We start from the raw sequence: 20,751 nt of genomic DNA, 5'->3' as shown, positions 1-20,751 counted from the left end.
AGTTTGCTTGCTTTGCATTAACAGGATAGAGCTTTGTTGGATAATGTCAATTTGACTAGGTGTAATTTGTCATCATGGAGGTTGCAATAAAGGTTAAACGTGAAAATCAAGTTGAAGTTTCAATTTACAAAGGAATTTACATCGCTTTCTTTGCTATGTTGATGTTTTTTACTTTGCACAAGGTCAATGAAGGTAAAATCTTTATTTATGTATGTATTTGTTTAATGTTTATCTATCATGGTAGTTCTAAACCTTTTTTGCCTCAACCAAAGTGATTTTTTTTTGCGTTTGAAGCCACCGCAGGTTATGTTGTCATATCTAGGTTAGAAATAGACATTTTTGAGTTGTTGTGAATTGATTGATTGAATCTTTATCCTCGGACTGGGAAATCCTTTTTGAGAGCTTAATCCTGGCAGTTTCGCATAGGCTACTTTTAAAGGCTTTGTTTGTTGTATCCAGGCTTACCCCTGGTGGTTGAAGATTTAGTTTAAGTGGACGGGAAGGCAAGGAAGCCAATTTTCATGTCCACCTTCAGGCATGCCTTTGAGTGTCCTGCCAAAGACACAGCCGCATGCTCTTGAGCGGTGTCGAACTGCCGCCCTTTCGATTGCCGTTCCAGGGCTCTCACCACTCGGCTATGCAGCCGACAAGCGGCTTTGATTCACTGACTTGGGCTCGTTCATCGAGATTGACAGAGTGAAGTTTCCGATTGTTGAAATCTTGTTGCCAAGGAATTGTTCCATCTATTAGATGTGACTAAATGGAGAGCAGTCCTTATCATGTGTTGCTTAAGTACCCACCCTGACAGTCAAACCAGCGCCACTTGATTTTAAAGCTTCTCCGGTTCACGAAGTCATACGTCAACCAACTGAGCTAGCGATTCGAATCTTTTTTATATAATAATAGGTGATAAATATAGGTATAGTTTTAAATCTATGGCACTTTTATTGTTCATGTGTATGTATATTCCGGAATGGCCCGTTTCGGTGAGTCCGATTCGGTGATTCCGATTTGGTGAGTCCGATCCCTTAACGGGGGATTTTTTCAATTTTTTTTTAAAATTATTGGGTACCGTAGCCTAATTATCATTGCCGTTTTAGAGTTAGGGGTTTGGGGTTAGGGTTAGGGGTTAGAAGTTAGGAACTCACCGAATCAGACTCACCGAATCGGACTCACCGAATCAGACTCACCGAATAGTAGCAGACCCGTATATCCATGTTCACAATTGCAGTATTATAACTGCTTTATGGTGTTTCTCGTTGAAAACTAAAAGAGGAAAAGTTTGTGGAGAGCTGTCATGCAGGTTATGCAAATTTTAGTTAGTTTCATCCCTGAATCAATGTATCATCGCATCGTTAATTTTAGGAATACAATTTTGGTAAAGAGGTCACTTTCTTCAACCACAGACATATACAACCAAGCAACCACACAGCATTTAACACAATCCATTAAAATTAAACATAGACAAACGTTTTCGGCCATTCACACGTTAGCCCTTATCAAGTAACAAAAAAATAACTGCTTATCATATCTACAATGAAAATGAATAACTGATCTAAGTTTAGAATAACTGATCTAAGTTTAGATCAGTTATTCATTTTCATTGTAGATATGATAAGCAGTTATTTTTTTGTTACTTGATAAGGGCTAACGTGTGTATGGCCGAAAACGTTTGTAGCTTACAGGCCTCGAAATTCGTTTTTGTTGACGGCGGACAAACGTGTCCGGTCTGAGCAGCTATCTCGGCAGACAAATTAAGTCTCACGGCGGACACACCAGTTTTTGCGTCGATTCTTCTTTGTCGTATGAGCTGTTCTTCTGGACTATATGTTTGGGCATGATGTCATCAGCCACTCGACAGTCTCGTCATCCAGGGCCTTCAGTCCAGGCGCTCCATGTGGTGGTTGATGGATTGGGCAGTCATGGACGACATGATCTACTGTCTGGTCTGTGGCGCCACACTCGCATCCCGGTGAGGAAGCCAGGCCCCATTTGCACATGTCTGAACGAAAGCGACCGACGCCGGTTCGTAGGCGGTTAAGCCGGACCCACGCAAGTCTTGCGAGGGACATTCCCGGAGGGTGGGGATCGACGTCGGGTAGGAAATCACGGAGTCGGGAGGTGTTGTTTTGCCACTCCATGTGTAGTTCGTCCAGTGTGCCGCACTTATTCCAAGATCTTCAACGTTGTTCAGAAGCTGTCGTGCGGCGGGCACAAATGGGCATCTTGATTTCAGTCGCTGCTGTCCTCCAGGTAGGCGCTGAAATGTACTGTGGAGGAGGTGGCCGGGGTCCAGCGCGCGACGAGCAAGGAAAATCATGGCTCCTTTACGGCGAAGCTCAGCAGGTTGGATGCCTGCAAGGATGGAAAGGCAGTCCGTTGGAGTGGGACGCAGGCATCCAGTCACAGTGCGTAGTGCGTCATTGATGGCGGTGTCAATGTGGTGGGTGTGAGAGCTGCGGCACCACACTGGTGCGCAGTACTCAGCAGTAGAATGGACAAGGGCCAAGGCAGCTGTGCGAAGGGTTTTCGCATCAGCTCCCCAACCGGAACCCGCCAGCCGCCTCAAAAGTGCAACGCGCGCAGATAGTTTTTTGCGCAGTGACTCCAGGTGTCATCGGTACGTGAGTGACCTGTCCAGGGTTACGCCGAGGTAGGTGGGTTCGGCGCAGTAGGGGAGGTGTTCGTCATCGGCGGCAATGCGTCGATTGTCATGCTTAATCACTATATCTTGAAAATTCTTTGCCATTTGAGAACTATAGCTACGGTTTAGAATGCATTTTAAAATTTCATCGAAGTCATTCTGAAAGACGTGCGCTTGAAGAGTCAAAGCGCCGTGTACCTGCTCAAAACGCCGCACTACTGAACGAGGTCGTGTGGCTTCTTGCGTCACAATGCTCTCGGCACGAGTCAGAAAAACTTCTACACTAACGCTACTATTTTCTGCTGTGCAACGTTTCACAGGCTTTTTTTTTAAGTTTATTTTTGCGTGTCATGTGAGCGAAAGTGATTTTTCCCTGGGTCTTTTCTTTTTGTAATACCAAAACTTAACAAATTTTGCTGTAATAACCTACCGAACTCGTATAATTTTGTATCCAACCTTGTGCCTTATCAATATTACTCGGAAATCAAAGCCAGGCATTGTGACGTACAACTTGAACAAAGTTGCGCTGCTTAGTGTGGAAGTACCGGTACTCCCATCGATTGTTAGCGAAGAATTCACTTTTGTTACGATGATTCAATGTCATCAATCGTTGAAGCAACGTATAAATCGAAAGTTTTCCTGCTTGAATGGAAGCTATCCAGTCAACAAAATTTATCCTTTTTACATTGCTTCAACGTCTGCGTCTACATTGAATTAATATAAGAATGATAGATTTTGTTGTTTGGGTGAGAGATACAGTACAGTATTCACATTTTCTAGATGCGCGCTAGAATGCGCGGGAAATTATATTCTCGCAACAATTGTTAGTACTATGCAATGACGATTTGTATCGCTAGTTCCCGTGTTATTTCTCGGCGGACAAATATAACCGATCTAGATGGTACTTCCCGCGGACAGCCGGACATCACATGCTGTGACGGCGGACATGACCGCCGTGTCCGCCGTGAATTTCGAGGCCTGAGCTTATAGTTTATGTTCAATTATAATGGATTATGTTAAATGCCGTGTGGTTGCTTGGTTGTATAATGTCTGTAATTTTAGGAAATCGGCAAATATTGATTTGAATATGTTGTGATAATAATAACAGTGTTTTATTTTAGATAACATACAGGGTTACGAACTGATTCATTCCTTCAACAATTTGTCTCCCAAATTTGTTTCTTAAAAATTGATCAAGATAAAAAATAGAGTAGCGCCTGAGTTCTGCTAAAATTTTTCAACTTTTCCCAAAAGCGTAGGGCAGTATCAAAGTCGCTAATTAAATTAGAGTTTCGGCAAAATTTCTGGAAAAAGTTGAAAATCTTTTATTTGTCGAAAAAGGGTTTGTTGGAGTTAGGTTAAGGATAAGAATTTTGATTTGTGATGGCTCATAACAATTCAATGATTAATTTCCAACAAATTTCAACTCCAATCAGCGGCTTCAATGACTGCCTAACTCTTCTAGGACTTCAAAATGTTTCAAATCACAATTTCTTGTCTCAAAATATGACAGATTTCCCTATATGACAAACACTTTAAACCTTTTTTTGATGTTGATTTCAAAACAGAACACTAAGGTCATTGTCTTTCCGTTCGTACACATCAAACTACATGTGCAGTAAAATCACCTTAGATAAAAAAAATTGCATTAAATGAACTTACGACGATATGTACAGCACAGTGGATAGAGGCTAGTTCATCCTAAATTATTGTTAACATTAATTCATGACTATGTGTATTCAAAATGGATTTTCTCTTAGCTTCAGTTTGTGATGGATTTTCAAAATGTTTGTTTGTTTTTGGTCAGTGATTTTATTACGTTTGATGTCATATTTAGTTTGAAAGTGGCTGAATTATATATCATACATGGGTTTCTTTAATTGTGGCAAACCCTGTATATATTATACAGTTGAATTGATGGCTACGAGGTTTTCCTCAGCCTACATAGAATAGATAAGCTACCTCGGCTGTATTGGTGATTGTAAAGACTCCTATTGTGGCAGATAGAGCTTGTGCAGTTGGTATCTAGGCTATGACTTTGAGAAAGGTTTGTGCAATTGATAGCATTGACGTTTTCTCAGTCTGCATAGAATAAATACTAAATATAGGCTAGGCTGCAGTTATGATTATAAAAGGCTTCTATGGCAGGCCTCGAAATTCACGGCGGTCATGTCCGCCGTCACAACATGTGATGTCCGCAGGAAGTACCATCTAGATCGGTCATATTTGTCCGCCGAGAAATAGCGATACAAATCGTCATTGCATAGCACGAACAATTTGTTGCGAATATATAATTTCCGCGCATCTAGAAAATGTGAATACTGTATCCCTTAGCTTCCATTCAAGCAGGAAAACTTTCGATTTTTTTGTTACTTCAACCATTGATGACATTAACTTTGCACAACAGAAAATAGTAGCGTTAGTGTAGAAGTTTTCCGACTTGTGCCCAGAGCATTGTGACGCAAGAAGCCACACGACTTCATTCGGTGGAAGTTAATCAATTATGCGGCATATTAAGCAGTTACACGGCGCTTTGACTCTTCAAGCGCACGTCGTTGTTCTGATGAAAGCTTTTCAGAGTCAGTGACTTTGCTGAAATTTTAAAAAGCCTTCTAAACTGTAGCTATAGTTCTCAAATGGTGAAGAATTATCAAGATAAAGTAATTAAGCATGACGATCGACGCTAAAACTGGTGTGTCCGCGGTGAGACTTAATTTGTCCGCCGAGATAGCTGCTCAGACCGGACACGTTTGTCCGTCGTCAACAAAAACGAATTTCGAGGCCTGTATGGGACAGATAGATTTTTTATAGATTGAAAAGTAATGAAGCTAAAGTTATGCTTGAGACCTTAGCTTTAAAATATATGTATACTCATAGCTATCTATTCAACTTTACAAGGTTTGCAACATTTAAAGATGCTCAATTACATTGGACAATAATATTCCACAAACTTCTGGATTACTTTTTTGTTCAAATGTAGTCAGACTAAAAAGGAATTTCTGAGAACATCAGACCACAACTATGAACTAAAGTTACTATGGGTGTTCTTAATAAAGATCAGATCAAATGATGGTGAAGTGATATCATCATTAATTCTGTTATTAATCTCTTTATTAAATTTCAGGTCACATTGCTGTGTACTATCGGGTGAGCTTTATGTGTGAAAACATATGTGTGATTTGTCTATAGTTGAAGTTATATGAAATCTAATAAAAGTTTTTTATATCATAACTAATGTTGAAAAGTGCAGTAAATTTAATAAAAATCATAGTCATTTTTAGTTTACATCCACTACAAAAATATACAGCTCAGTTGCATGTAAAGAACAGTTTAATCGCATCATAGAAGATGCTCCATGCAACATGTCGGCTGCATAGCCGAGTGGTGAGAGCTCTGGACCGGCAATCGAAACGGCGCCATATCGACGCCGCTCAAGAGCATGCGGCTGTGTCTCTGGCAGGACACTTAAAGGCATGCCTGAAGGTGGACACGAAGATTGGCTTCCTTGCCTTCCCGTCCACTTAAACTAAATCTTCAACCACTGGGTGCAAGCCTGGATACGACAAACAAACAATAGAAGATGCAATACACAGCTAAAGCAATTTTGGTAGAGAGATGACTTTCTTCAACCATAGACAGATAAAGCCAAGCAACCACACGGCATTTAACATCATACATTAGAGTGAACATAAACTATATATATATACCGTACTTCTTTTCTTTCCACAATGATAAGAGTTAAACTGACTGGTAAAGCGGCGGTCGATTACCCAAGTGGCAAGAATACGGTGCGATACTGATGAACCCAGCCTCATGGGCGAAACACGTGTCTATCGATACTTGAGAAGAGCTAACTTGAGTATGGTCGAAAACGTTCGTAGTTTATTATATATATATATAGTTTATGTTCACTCAAATGTATGATGTTAAATGTCGTGTGGTTGCATGGTTTTGTCTGTCTACAGTTAAAGTAGTAAAACAATCCATTGTGAGTGAGCCAGCTGTTCCCAATTTAGCATTAAGTGTCTTGTCAAGGCACAGTGACATTATGTATGAGGTATGTAGCATATATATATTTTTCTTCTGTCGATTGAAGATAACTGCCATGATACTCACATGTGTAAAGATTTTCTGATCACTCTGTATCAGCAGCCTCACCTGAGCAATCTGATGTAATGGACATATTTAATAGCAAGTTCAGTTTTTGATTGTTTTCAAATCACAAAGATACGAATTTAATTGGATTCTTGTATAAGTGGGAGTCACGAATTTTGTCTCAAAATTGGTACATATGAGGCTTACCGAATAGCCAAAGCATGTATCTGTCGCAATTCTGGGTCCACGTCTATTAGGCGCAGACAGTTAGGCGCCGGTCAACTAGGCGCGCACACTGTGGCGTCTGGATATTTAGGTGCGGAGCACTGTGGCGCCCGTTCATTTAGGTGCTAATGCTATTCCTAGTAAAGTCTGCAGATTGTATCAGCTCAGCTTTGGCAAAACCTAGTCGGGGTTTTGACGGAAAACTAAGTTACTCTTCACTCTGAAAGCAAAACTAAGTTACTCTTCACTCAAGCCTACAACCCACTTGAATATAGGCTACGGCATATTTTTTACTGATGTTTAGTGTAGTTATTATTTGACTTATATAACTAAAAGTGAACTCAGTCATGTTTGGAAACTTGAATAATTTATTGATAAAGCTTTCGCCAACGCAAACCTGGACTAACAACAAATAAATGCCGAACACGCCCATTAAAAAAACAATATATTTTTCTGTTCAATATAAGATTTTGTGTGAAAAGCATTGCCGGTTTAAGCAGCTTCACTCACTGAAGCCATGACATTTTGTTTGAAAAGCATTGCCAGATAAAGCAGCTTCACTCACTGAAGCCATGACTAACAACAAATAAATGCACGCGCATTAACAAAACAACATATTTTTCTGTTCAATATAACATTTTGTGTGAACAGCATTGCCTTACCTGCCAAGCTGATACAATCTGCAAACTTTTCTACGAATAGCACCTAAATGAACGGCGCCACAGTGCTCCGCACCTAAATATCCAGACGCCACAGTGTGCGCACCTATTTGACCGGTGCCTAACTGTCTGCGCCTAAAAGACTTGCTCCCGCAATTCTTGGTGCGTTATACACTCCACTCGATTGCCAAACACAAAATAATGTTTTTTATTAGGGAGGTGCATTGCTTCAGACCACTGCTAACCCTGGATACAATGTGATGTTCCCTTTCATTACCACCTACAGACTTGTACAAACAACGATGCAAACACATTCTGTTAGAAATGTTCCATGTCAGACCAGGTATCGCTAAACAATTAATTTGAATTGTTATGGCTACAAACGAATGCACTTTTGCTCCTACCACTGAAATTGTCATATTTTCTCATTGAAAAATAAAATCATGTTAAAATATTCAGTGAAAATTTCTTTCACTTTTATTTGGTAACCTTTTTTAAAACTACCTGTACACTCAACACAGTAGACATTTACACAACTTCTGCAGAATTAATATTCAAAGTAACATTGTGATGCACTGTTTTTTCCATTTTTAGGGGCGGAGTTTCTATATATTTTGACATTGAAATAGTTACTACTGTAATGCCTCAAGCAGTGTATGACCTTGTCCGCAAGTACACTGCTGATTACGAACATGATCTTGTCAATACCCCTGTCCTGCATGTGATAAACAAGTTTTGTTCACAGCATACAATGCAAGAGGTGTACTTTGCGAAGTATGGTATGTTGTTGTTTTTTCACTAAAGTTCTAGTTTTATAAAATTAGTTTTGTATATAATTACAAACTTGTACTGTGAAAAACTGGTTGATTTATTTTCTTGTGTTGTTTTTTCAGTAATAATTGCAAGAGAAGCTATTTATAAATAGCTACTTCTTGTTACAAATGAAATTTACTGGATCTAGCAACTTAGCATTGATTTTTCAACTTATACAGCGACTTGCTTATAGTAGCTACTGAACGTGTTCGTATGTATACAGTGACTGTAGCTCTTCAACCTTTTTGTTATCACAAAACCCCTGATTTACTTTCGAGTTTGTCATGGGACCCTCACTAACAAAAATATAGATTAAAAGACAATAACGTTTTTGTTAATAGCATAACAATGAACAAGTGACGCAACAACTACTATCAATGGCTATTTCGGCTATTGACGACAATCGGTTTCTTGTTTAACTAAATGTCCTTCTTGGAATCTTGGAGTGTGAATGCGGCACGATGATCTAAAAATTCAGAATAAATTCTTCTAACAAACAACGAACTCCACTACATGTTCTGCAGAACTCTAGAGTTCTGCGGAACCCATGTTGAAGACCGGAGCACGTCTTATAGGTGCATACAGTTAGGTGCCTGCCAAATAGTTGTGCACACTGTGGCGTCAGGATATATATGTGTGACGTATTGTGGCGCCTGGTCATTTAGGTGCTATTTCTAGTAAAATGTATTTCATTAGGTGCTTGATGGTACTATTGCAGACGGGTCTGCTACTATTCGGTGAGTCCGATTCGGTGAGTTCCTAACCTCTAACCCCTAACCACAAACCCCTAACCCTAAAACGGCAATAATAATTAGGCTACGGTAGCCGATAATTAAAAAAAAAATTGAAAAAATCCCCCGTTAAGGGATCGGACTCACCGAAACGGGCCATTCTGATTGCAGACGGTGGTGTATGCAGGATTTACTCAAGGGTCGCGGGGAGGCATTCGAATTTTTTTTCGAATTGAATCATCATCATAATCCATCGTCGGTTTGTTCCCCACTAGTGGGGGATGAAATAAAAACAAATTAAAAAAACGCCTATTTGCTAGTTATAACCAGCAAGTTATGTTGTATAAGATTAGCCTACCACACTCAGCCTGCATTGACGATATTCTGTTAGTTTGTAACAGCTAGGTTACTCATTTGGATAGATGTTGTATTTAAAACAAACAATATGATATACAACACTCTTGAATTCTTGAATATAATGTGTTACGTAGACGGCATAATTGGCTTATAAGTTGCAGTACGGAATGGCCCGTTTCGGTGAGTCCGATCCCTATTCGGTGATATTTTCACTTTTTTTTTAAATTATCGGGTACCGTAACCTAATTATCATTGCCGTTTTAGGGTTAGAGGTTAGGAACTCACCGAAACGGACTCACCGAATAGTAGCAGACCCGTTGCAGTACCGTAGCCACACATTCTATGTGATCGTTTGTATCATTTCACTTTGCTTAATTAATGTGTATATTAATGTATTTATACTCGCTACAAAATAAACGCCAATCAATCGATCTGACTATTTAACTCAGTGAATCACGCGTAAGCCCAGGGAACCACGCGAGGATACGTTCAGTGGCATACGCAGGATTTTGACACAGGGGAAGGGGGTATTCGATATAATTTGACATTGCATCAAAATGACCAGGCGCCACAACCGACAATGCACTGTACCTAAATATCCTGACGCCACAGTGCGCACACCTATTTGGCAGGCGGCACCTAATTGTATGCACGTAAAAGACGTGGACCCTTGAAGAGCACTGCTGTAGCTGATTATAACAAAAGTTATCGTACCAGACGTTTCATGGTACAAGGGTTAGAAGTTTAGTAGAATCTGATACAATTTCTAAATGTTTCTCCACTGACTAAAGTTAATTGATAACCTTCATTAGTGCGGCTTTGTTCAGTAAACATGACGAAGCTTTATTCGTCTGCATTCATTTTAGTATTCATTTTTTAACTTGTGAAAGCATCCATCACAGTTTTCATTGCACCATATAGGCCTAGTCGTTAGTCAGTTATGTGTATTTGTGTGTTAAGACTTGGCGCTGAATTGTTTCATTGTTGTGTCAGAACAAATGGATGATATTACGAAAAAGGCTCTGGAAGGCAAACTTAAGAAAATGTCTCCTGGTTTGTATGTTCAAGTAGTTCGTGTCACCAAGCCCAAAATTCCTGAAGATATTCAAAGAAATTTTGAACTCATGTGAGTTGCGATTTGCACGAGCGTACAAAACGTATCCTTATCTTTTCACAAAACACTTTAAGTCCCTGGTTGTACATTGACACAACTGGGCTCTATTGGAGTAACGTAATACTATTGGTAGCTTCAGCATTACACAAGCAAATGGTGCTTTTGTGTGAATACATAGTGTGCTATATGCACAGGCCTTGCCAACATGCAAACTGGAGGCCGATGTTATTTCGATTTTGAATTCAAAGCTAAATTTGCTTTATATCCCTTTGAAAATAATAGTTTTGAGAATCTAAATATAGCCAAAGTGTGATCACTGAATCTCAGATCACTGTAAAACTCCTAATATTACATTAAAAATGACAAATCTTTCCCTATTGCCAGTGTTGCCAAACGCTATCATGGATTTCCAGCACAAGTGTTAAAATCTGATCCATTATTTGTATGGTCACAATACTACTAATGTAGCTCAAAATCACGCAAAATATGTAGAAAGGCTATTACTACTCCAACTATCAAAACTTATACAAGCGATTTGGCATACTAACAGATCGACGTCCAGTTAAATTTCAAGCTGAACAATGGCATGGCCTGTGTTGTGTATAAAGGTTTCCGTGGAATCAGCATAGAATTAGATTGAACAAAGATGAAGACAGAAAACATATTTGAGTATGTGATGAAGTGCCTTGCCAATACACAACTAGATGTTTTTCATAGGTGGAGCCTAGTGTTTCTCTTAGATTTGCGTTATTTGTTCAGATATATATAATGTAGTATAATGCTGTGTTATGTAAGTTAACTGTTTCTCATCGGCTTACCTGAGAGTGGCTGCTTGACTCGAAAACCATCATGGTCATTTCGCAACTTCCCGTTGTCATTTACTTCTAAGATGTACGGTAGTGCACTTTATCTGCTTTTGCTACAACATTTTCTTGCATCGTTCTTTTGTGTGCTGTGCCATCTGTTTCAACTAGAACTGGTACTCTGGACACTACTACTCAGTTAATGCTTGTTTAGGCAAGTTCTTGGCATTTTTTTTAATTTGCAGAGAAAAAGAGAAAGCTGAATTGTTGGTTGCGAATGAAAGACAGAAGCGTGTAGAAAAAGAAGCAGAAATTTCGAGAAGAAAAGCTGTTTTAGGTATATATAACCTACTGGTTGTGCACTTTTTCTTGGTTTATTAAATTGTAACTTTATTAAACTGGGAGAACTTTTGTGATACAGAATTTGAATGTGGCGAGTAGCAGGTTTGTTTGTCATTGCTCGAAGCTTCAGTACTCTCCGCCTGACTGTCTTCAGGAGCTTGTCCCCAGAATAAAGTTGACCTAAATATGGGGAAGTATTGAGGTATTTCTTGATAGAATTAAAGAAGAAAAAATAATATAAACTTTGAATAATCAACGTGGAGCAATTTCAGGCTAACGAAAGAGTTTTAAAGCATGGACGAATTCCTTTTGGCGGCATAGGTCTGGATCAAGAGTTTTGATGAATATTTGCTTTGCCGCACAAGAGTCAGACGAAAAGTACTGCAGCGTCGACCAATGAAAAACTTTCTTTATTAAAATCTAAAAAAAAATTAATCTAGGAAAAATCGTAGTATCACATTTAAACTCACTGCTTCTAACTGTTTTGACGTGTACTGTGTAGTTGGATATTTTATGAGAAAATTTTACCATGAATAACGACCTCGTGATTTTTGTCTTGACCAACAGAAGCCGAAAAAGCGGCCGAGGTTGCCAGGATTGAACACAACCAGAGGATCATGGAGACAGAATTGCAAAAGAAAATTGCTGAGATTGAAAGTAAAAAAATGACTTTTACTGTTTAAAAGTATTCACATTTCAGTTTTCGGTGTGAAATTATGAAATCTGTGCACGTGTGACTATGTTTAGTTTTTGTAATCTTTTTTTTGACTGGACCAAAAAGTGGTTTAAAAAAAAATTAAATACTTGTATTTTTACAGAATTGTATTAACGAAAACACAGAATAAGTCAAAGAGAAAATATTGTAACCGTTTGTATATACTGCAAAAAGAACGCAAAAATGAAACTGAGGTGAAGGGTACAAATCGCTGATTTGTGTGGAAAGCCGCGCCAGTAATCAAGTTAACCGTTTGTACCCTGTAGATGAAAATGTTACATTAACTAACTGGACTTACCATGAAAGTGGACAGTACATTGTCATAACTAAACGTTAACCCTATTAAAAAGAGTCCACTTTAATGCAGGTTTTTTCTTAGTCGTAAATGTGTTTGTCCAGCAATGCAATAGCTTGCAAGGTTACGCTAGATTTTGCACGGGGCATTGCTAGAGGCAGATCATTTATGCTTTCTATTTTAGTCTCACGGTAAATGCAACTTCAACACATGTTGTTTATTTTTTTTTAGATGCTGCAAAACTGGACCAAATGAAGGCTCAGGCAGAAGCAGAGAGTTTCAAGGCTGCTGAAGAAGCGAAAATCAAAGCGGTAAATTTTTCCGGATTGAACATAACCTCACACTTAACTGGGACTGGTGATAGGGATCTAGCTGAGGCGTTGCTAGCCAGAGGTCGAATCTTTCCCTCTTGACCAAATGTGCAGATTTTGGGCTACCTTTATCAGTTCATTTTGCGTCAAAAATATGAGGTTTAAATCGAAAGAAGTGCTGCCAAGTGGTCATTCCACTACGCTTGGTGCCACACGGTGAAACCCTGAAGTTACTTGACGTTGAAAAGTTGATTGGTTAATAAGCTTTAGCTTCTTCTCGAAATGGTGATGTGAAATTGTAGTCGTGATCATTAAAAGTGAAGCCAAACAAACACATCACATATGGAGCCTCAGCAACTTGTTCAACATTCACTTAGATGATGCTTGTGTACTACAGTAACTATAACGAGTTTAAAGATGCCATTCGAATTGTTTGCAGGCTTTCTGCTGCTCATCTCGCTCGATGTTTGATATGTTTGCACAAGGGCGAAGTAAAATGTAATCGTATGAGAACTAATCCAATGTTTTATCAGGCGAAAGAACTGGCTGAAAGGGAAGCTTTGGTGGCGTACTATTTACCTTGTAAGTGTATTTATTATAAAACAAAAACAAGTAATACTGTAATTACAATAACCCGGTTAACAGATAATGCTGCTGCAGAGAATTGTCAACGAGTAAACTGCAAATGGCGGTATTGAAATACGACGATTTGATAAAAGCGTCAGAATTACTGAGAACATTCATGTAACAATTTTTGAAGATTGACTTCTACATAAAACTTTGCAAAGAGATGTGCGAAGTACTGCATCAAAGGTCAAGATATTTTGTTCAATTTAGCTAGTGCGGGCACTAACATAGCGAGGTAAGCCATGCAACATACGAAAGGCATCGTTGTAAGCAACACGTGAATCATTGATGGATGCACGAGAAAATCTTTTCAGTTTTGTGGTATGCGGAAGTAACCGAATTGTTATCGTATGCCATGACCACATAAATTAGGATGTTGAGTTTCAATTGCTTTGGACTATCGCCAACTAGTGCAATTTACAAACATTCAAAAAAATTCAGCTTTTGGAAGTCTCATTGCACAGTGCTCACCAGAGCGTAATTTCCTGTCAAAGGTGTTACCTTCTCGGTCAGCTAATTTGCAACCGGATCAGGCATTCTTTTTTAAATCACTATATATGAGCATATTCCAAAGTTATGTTTTTCAAAGAAGTAGCATTTTCAAAAGGACTGTTTATTAAGTTAGTACAAAACAGAGAGCATTATCTTTAGCATATTCTGCTTTGTGTTCTGAAGCCCTAATCAGGAAATCTAGACATGGCTACAATAAAGTGACAGAAATTTTGTTTTACGAGAAGTGCAAGCAATGCTGCTGAGACTAATCGCCACTTTATCGCATGTTTAAATTTGCAGACGAGAGTTCATGAGAAGCCGAAAACGTTCGATTTATTCCTTAGTTTTGTTGCCTTACATTAATAAATAAATTAACTGCAGACAGTGCACACCGTTTCAGCCTTCCGGCCTCCTCAGTGCAGTAGGTACACTGATAAATTATGCGTTAACCTGATGTTTTACTTAGGTGTAGTTTATATGACCGTAGGGACATATTTCCAATGTCTCTTGACGTGCTTTCATAAACATTTCTAGTTGTTGCGTTGGGGATGTTTGTGTCCATCTGGATCGTTTGTCTGTTCAGATGTTGTCGGAGGAAAATCGCGCAACCTGTAGCAATACAGACAACTCTGCCAACGCCACCTGATTCTGACGATAGCTCATCATCAGAAGATGAGGTAAGCTTTTATGTTCATTGATCGTGGTATGTTAGTAATGATAGCAGGTGGCGAATGGTGCGCATTTACAGCGTTTTTTGTTGTAAAAATGACGAAATATTTGTGGCATAGTTTGAATCAGTTTTCGTTAACTCATTTTTACATTTGAACTTTTATAACTTACAGCTTCTTGCCATATGCAATCAAGTAATTTTTACCAGCGGCACTAATCCGACAGCTCAACAGCTTACTGTAATTATATTAAGTCTAATATTAAAATCTTTTTGTCTTGAAGTGCTGTGCTCAAATTCGTTAAACTTTCTTTGTTGTGTATTTTTGAGATTTTCTGGTTGTAGCGTAGGCGGTACGCGAACACTGTATGAATATAATGATAACTGAAACTGCTAACTGTATGAAACTGCTAAATGGTACGTGAATAGAAAAAGTTTGGTAATCACTGTACTATACACTTGAAGAGCCCAGTTCCAAAACCGCTTAGGCGCCACTTTTACCAAAATTGAGTTTAGAGTGTCATTAGGTAGAGTATTACCATAGGTACCTACTATCCATTCCTTTTTTTCCAAAACCTTCTCTTTCTGCTTCAAATTCGACACTAAAAATTGTGTTTTCTTCCAAAACCGCTTACGCGCCATCACACTTTGTTTCCAAAACCACTTGTATCCACAATTAACCAATCATATTACGCCATTGTATGACGTGACATATCGCTGATTGTTAAACCGTTTTCGTCATCGTTTCGTAATAAGCAGCAGTGTTACCATTTGGCAAATTTCACTACCAAATTCGAGATTTGGCAGAATTTTACGTTGTTTGGCAGTAAATTTTGAGTTGGCAGAACTTTGGCAAACATTTTTGGTGAGTTGACAGTCAGTCTCTGCTCAGTTTGGCAAAATTTGAAATGTGTTTGGTAGTTTGAAGCATCTACTATCTGGCAACACTGATAAGCACTGTTATAAGCTTGCAGCCTATTGTTGCAGCTACCAACGGTGTTCAGACTGCTTAGTAGCCTACTTGAGCTTTATAACTGTGTTTTTTTGCTTTGTTTAAAGTGAATTTGGATTGTGGTGATGAATTAGTGGTGGTCAGCTTGGAAAAATGGTTTCAAAAATTGGTTTCTGTCATTCTGGCAATTTTTATTCTCCAGTTTATTTCCAAAACCGCTTATATCCACATTTCTAATTTTATAAAAAGGCGATTCTAAGCCTTCTAATATTCCTTAGATCTGGACAAACGTCATGGCTCAATTCAGTAGGTAATTAAACATCGTTAGAAATCAAAAGCGCATTACATTTACCAAGCGAAACTGTCATAAACGTTTTTCGTGGTTTTCTCGAAATCACCGAAAGTGGATGTAAGCGGTTTTGGAAACAAGCTCTTCACTTCATGAAATCCAACTGTTTTTAGGACGTTCCAACTACTTCTGCTTACCCGTCAATTCCTGGATTTTCTCGACCTTCATCAATTCCAAATCCTCCTTCATCAGGACAAACTTCTCCTTCTTCAGAACCAGCTCCTCCATCAAGAAAAACTTCTCTTCCATCAAGATCAGGTCCTCCTCTAACAAAATCAACTCCTCCTATATCAGGGCAAACTCTTCCTCCTTCATCAGCTCCTTCTCTATCAAGACCAGCTCCTCTTCCATCAAGAAAAGTTCCTCTTTCATCCACACAAGCTCTTCCTCCATCCACAGTACATCCTCCTCCCTACGAACTTATCGACAGTAAATACCACCCTGGCACCACGCCAAAGCAAACGCTTTAAATACAAATTGTTTAGTGTCGTCTTAAGTTTCTGATTTTGTGTGGAAATCAATTGTATGCTTCCTTTGCTAGCATCTCTGGTATTTAGCAAGCGATGTTATCGCTCTAAGGCCTATTTTGTCATGAGGCAGGTCGGTGAAATTTTAATGTCTAATTCGTCTTGACTGAACCACATAGTTTTGATTGATCATTGATTAACCAACTTCAGCGGCTCAAACGATGAAAAAGCGCATGAACTTTATGGGTAGCAGTGAAAATATTTTGAAGTCTGACCCATAAAATCTGTTTTTGATGCATTTATAGTTTGCTTTTTCAATCCTTTCTACTTTTTCTTCAATCGCTAAGCGTGATTTTTTAAATGATTCTAATTTTCTGTGTATTTTTGCAACAAAATGTTATTTTTGCTGTGTCACTTTTTGTCTTCCTTTGCGTTGTCAGCTGAGAATTTCAATGTTACCATGTCTTACAATCAAAAAGGATCTAAATGTTAAAATACCACCTGCATTTCTGTTGCTTAATGGTATTTCTGAATAAATAAACATTATACACCGTACTGTATCTTAGCGACCTATATACACAAGTCTTGCCAACGTGCGAACCTACAATATCGACCGCAGGCCGATATATTTTTAATTTCAAAACCTCAGCTACATGTTTTTTATATCTGTTTGTAATGATAGCTTTGAGAATCTCTATTGCCAGGTGCTTTTCGGATTTCCCGCACAAGTGCCAAAATCTAATCCAATATTTGTGTGGTAGCAACAGCATAAAAGTAGTCTAAAACCACACAAAGACCATATTCATTAACTGCGACTCAAAGTGTCAACTTATGCTAGTTGGTTGCATTGCCAGGTGATGGAAGCCCTGAAACGACACTCAACAGGGCGCCGGTTCGACACCGTTCAAGAGCATGCGGCTGTGTCTTTGGCAGGACACTTTAAGGCATGCCTGAAGGTGGTCACGAAGATTGGCTTCCTTGCCTTCCCGTCCACTTAAAATAAATCTTTAATCACCAGGCGTAAGCCTGGATACGACAAACAAAACAAACTACTTTTGCTAGCGATTCTGACTGCTATCAAGCATAGCAGATCTGCCTCCAATAAAATCTGAAGCTTGCACTTTGGCGTATGTCCTGTGTACAATGGTCGCTATAACCTTAAATCATATGTGGTTCACTTTGTCCCCTGTTAATACTACAATTATAGCCTTTGGCACGTCGATTGCGTTTTTGTGATTTTGCTGAGTACTTTCTGATGGACGTGTTTCCTTTTTAAGTTCTTATTCAAAACAAGTATTCGATTTATATTTTGGAGTAGTACTTTTAATCTTGTTTAAAAATCAAATTTTTGCAATAATTCAGTACAATGACAAATCGTTGTTATTCAAACATTTCTTTGTCTTTCCTATTTAACTTAAGTCTAGAAAATTTTCGAAATATCGTTCAGTATTGGCGAAGTAGCAATATTAATATTTTACTAGTGATTTTCACATAAAGTGAATAAGTGAGTGGATAACCGATCCACTCACTTATTGAAATCAATGACTTTGAAACAGAGTCTGGACGTCATAGTTTGAAAGATTTATAAAATATGCATATTTTGTAAATTTTATAAAACTTTATTAAATATATTGTGAATAAACCATTTTTTTTTGCAAATAAAAACAAAGATTTTTTTAACAAAAACATTCCCATCCTTCACAAATCATGTAACTTGTATTTTAACTCACTGATCCTATTTCCTGTTGATTGTTTTTTCTACGTTCACATTTCTCATTGCACAATATTTTCTATAGCGCCGTGTGTGCTAAAACAAATGCAATGGTTATGATTACCATAATATGTGGTAGACAGAGTATTTGAGGCTGTGGTTCCTTCATCACTCAAGCGTAGCTTTTTCTTTTTTTCTTTGCCCATTCTTTCAACAATGAAGAAAAGCTGGTTTGACTACCAGGCTGTTTTGGTGTAGTTAGTTACTTGCCCAGTTTGGGGAAGTGACTGGTCGAAAGTTACTTCACTGTGACGCCACGACTGTTAACGAATAGGCATCAATGTAGTTTCTTATACTTTATGTTTTGCCGTTTTTCCCCTTTATTAGTGCCACATTCGAATGTTAGCTGTTTATGGTGCATGCTGAAACTTACGTTTTGCAACAGTCAATATACGATTGAGCGCGTGACGTCAATTTCGAGTGATGTAAGGTAACCATAACCTCGGATGCTACGTTTACCACATGTATGGTAAGTATGCCTTATGTCTAAAACAACACAAAAAAACATTTAGCCACAAGATGCTGCGCGTTTTTCACTCTACACGCACGCACTGCTGTTCCGTTTTGCTTCTTGCTGAGGCATGGGGCTATTACAGACTTAGTGCACTTGGTGACTACATTGCGCCGCGAGACATCAATTCGCTTTGGAGAATATAGAAGCTGTGCACTATAGTTGAAATATTTGCATTTACAAATGTCATGTTTTTCAAATTTGAAAATGCTTTTATAAAGTTTGACTCGTCTCGTTGGCTGGCTATGTTTATGTACTTCTTGATTTAATTGCTCGCTTTTATGTTTGCTAAGAAAAGCGTTTCAATACGACGAACCACAGTATTTTATTTAGAATCTTGTATTCGGCTATAGTTTAATTGTTCACCGTATATCTTCAAGGTTCGTTTATGCATTTCGACATAGGTTAATTATTGTTTGAATAGCTTAACGTTGTAGGCTTTAAGTTAACCTTTGCTCTTTTGAAGAGTATGGTTGCGGTATTTTGTTTTTTGAAGGGAACGATCCTACTTCGCATCCTGCTTAAAGTAGACATATTATTTGTAAGTAAGTGCTTTTTGCGACACTGTTCAGTGTTCACTTTAAAACTGTTTTGTTCACATCATGGTTTATTCACTTCCTAAAAGCTAAAACTTTCAACGCTCATCCAGCAAATCCATTCCTTTTTCGCAATCATTTATCGTCTGTAAAGCGTTGAATCAATGTAAAAAGGAAGGGCTTGCTAGCTGGGTGACAGCGTTGTCAACTTTACAACACTTTGTATCGATATTGGAAAGTCAACGTGTTATTTTTCCGTCTTATTTCCACTGCTTCCACGTCATTATTTCCACTGGAAAACCTGTGCAACCTGATACCAAGTGTAGCTTGAAAAATCACCCTTTAATTTATCACTGGCGCATTGAGGTTTTTTTCTTCGACCGCTTCAATAAAGGTATTATAAGTGAATTGTTTCAACGCAAATTTTTTTTGGGTTTTGATTTTTTTCAAACTTATAGATTTCCTAACAAAGAAGTTCGGTTTCGACCTATTAATAATTAATTGTTTTATTTGGTTGGTTTTGAATTTTTATCCGCGGACCGACAAAGCCTCTGAGGTTATTCTTGAAGTTTCGCATACTTGTAGGTTAGAGGCTTTTGACGCAGGTCCTGTTACCGAGATTGGCAGAGTGAAGTTTCCGATAGTTGTTGAATTGTTGTTGCCGGGGAATTAATCTATCCACTTAGTGCCGCTGAATAGAGAGCAGTCCTGAAATGCGTTGCTCAAGCGCACACCCCGAGAGCCGAACCAGCGCCGCTTGATCTTGAGTCGGGCACGTAATCGCAGAGTCAACGGGATGGATTAGTCCTACACTTTAATCTTGATGACACTTTAGCACATGTTGTTTCAAGAAGACGCCAATAAGCGGTTTGTCACTGCTCAATTTGGTTTGTAATCTCAGATCTTTTCAGTTGCTCAAGCCTTTCCTTGAGGCAAGTTCAACGGATCATCATTAGACCGCACAATAGCGCCCTTGTGCTTTAGGGCAGAGATTTTCACTAAAGTTTTTGTGCAAACTCACCCTAATGCACACAGTAGACTGCAGAAAGGAGGTTTGAACTGAAAATTGAATTTTATTATGCAGTTAAGCCCATGTTTGTAAAGACACATTAGCACAATAGAGTAGGCTTATTTTAAATGTTAGGCTTAGGCTACTACCTTTTATCACAATCTTCTGTGATTTGAGTTTCTTTTAGCTCAGATAAAGTTTATTTAACACTCCAATGGATTCTCGTTTCATATGTAGATATTTAGTGCAAAAAAATACTATTTTTG

At 38.6% G+C, this 20,751-nt stretch overlaps 1 protein-coding gene across 2 annotated transcripts; it reads left to right on the top strand.

The window, feature by feature from the left end:
• Positions 1-86: 86 nt before the first annotated feature.
• Positions 87-19,884, top strand: LOC145766391 (erlin-1-like). Of its 2 annotated transcripts, none has more exons than XM_082578099.1 (11): positions 87-192; positions 5,769-5,791; positions 7,839-7,966; positions 8,218-8,402; positions 10,518-10,650; positions 11,687-11,778; positions 12,351-12,440; positions 13,025-13,104; positions 13,638-13,686; positions 14,758-14,900; positions 17,513-19,884. In XM_082578099.1, exons 1-11 carry the CDS (start codon positions 156-158, stop codon positions 17,654-17,656), a joined length of 1,104 nt encoding a protein of 367 aa, XP_082434225.1. In that variant the 5' UTR covers positions 87-155; the 3' UTR covers positions 17,657-19,884. The 2 variants fall into 2 exon arrangements, with proteins under 2 accessions (XP_082434225.1, XP_082434224.1); XM_082578098.1 differs by having other exon boundaries at positions 16,305-17,640.
• The last annotated feature ends 867 nt before the right edge of the window (positions 19,885-20,751 follow it).

This window comes from Aplidium turbinatum, chromosome 3 (genome assembly GCF_918807975.1).
Source record: "Aplidium turbinatum chromosome 3, kaAplTurb1.1, whole genome shotgun sequence".
Classification (NCBI taxonomy): Eukaryota; Metazoa; Chordata; class Ascidiacea; order Aplousobranchia; family Polyclinidae; genus Aplidium; species Aplidium turbinatum.
This window is presented reverse-complemented; position numbering and strand designations above follow the sequence as displayed.

Excerpts from the sequence above, each read along its gene's own strand:
- LOC145766391 (XM_082578098.1), top strand. The coding sequence starts at position 156 with ATGTTGATGTTTTTTACTTTGCACAAGGTCAATGAAG. Across the intron at positions 11,779-12,350 it reads GAGAAGAAAAGCTGTTTTAG|AAGCCGAAAAAGCGGCCGAG; the intron begins GTATATATAACC and ends CTTGACCAACAG. Across the intron at positions 12,441-13,024 it reads GAAAATTGCTGAGATTGAAA|ATGCTGCAAAACTGGACCAA; the intron begins GTAAAAAAATGA and ends ATTTTTTTTTAG.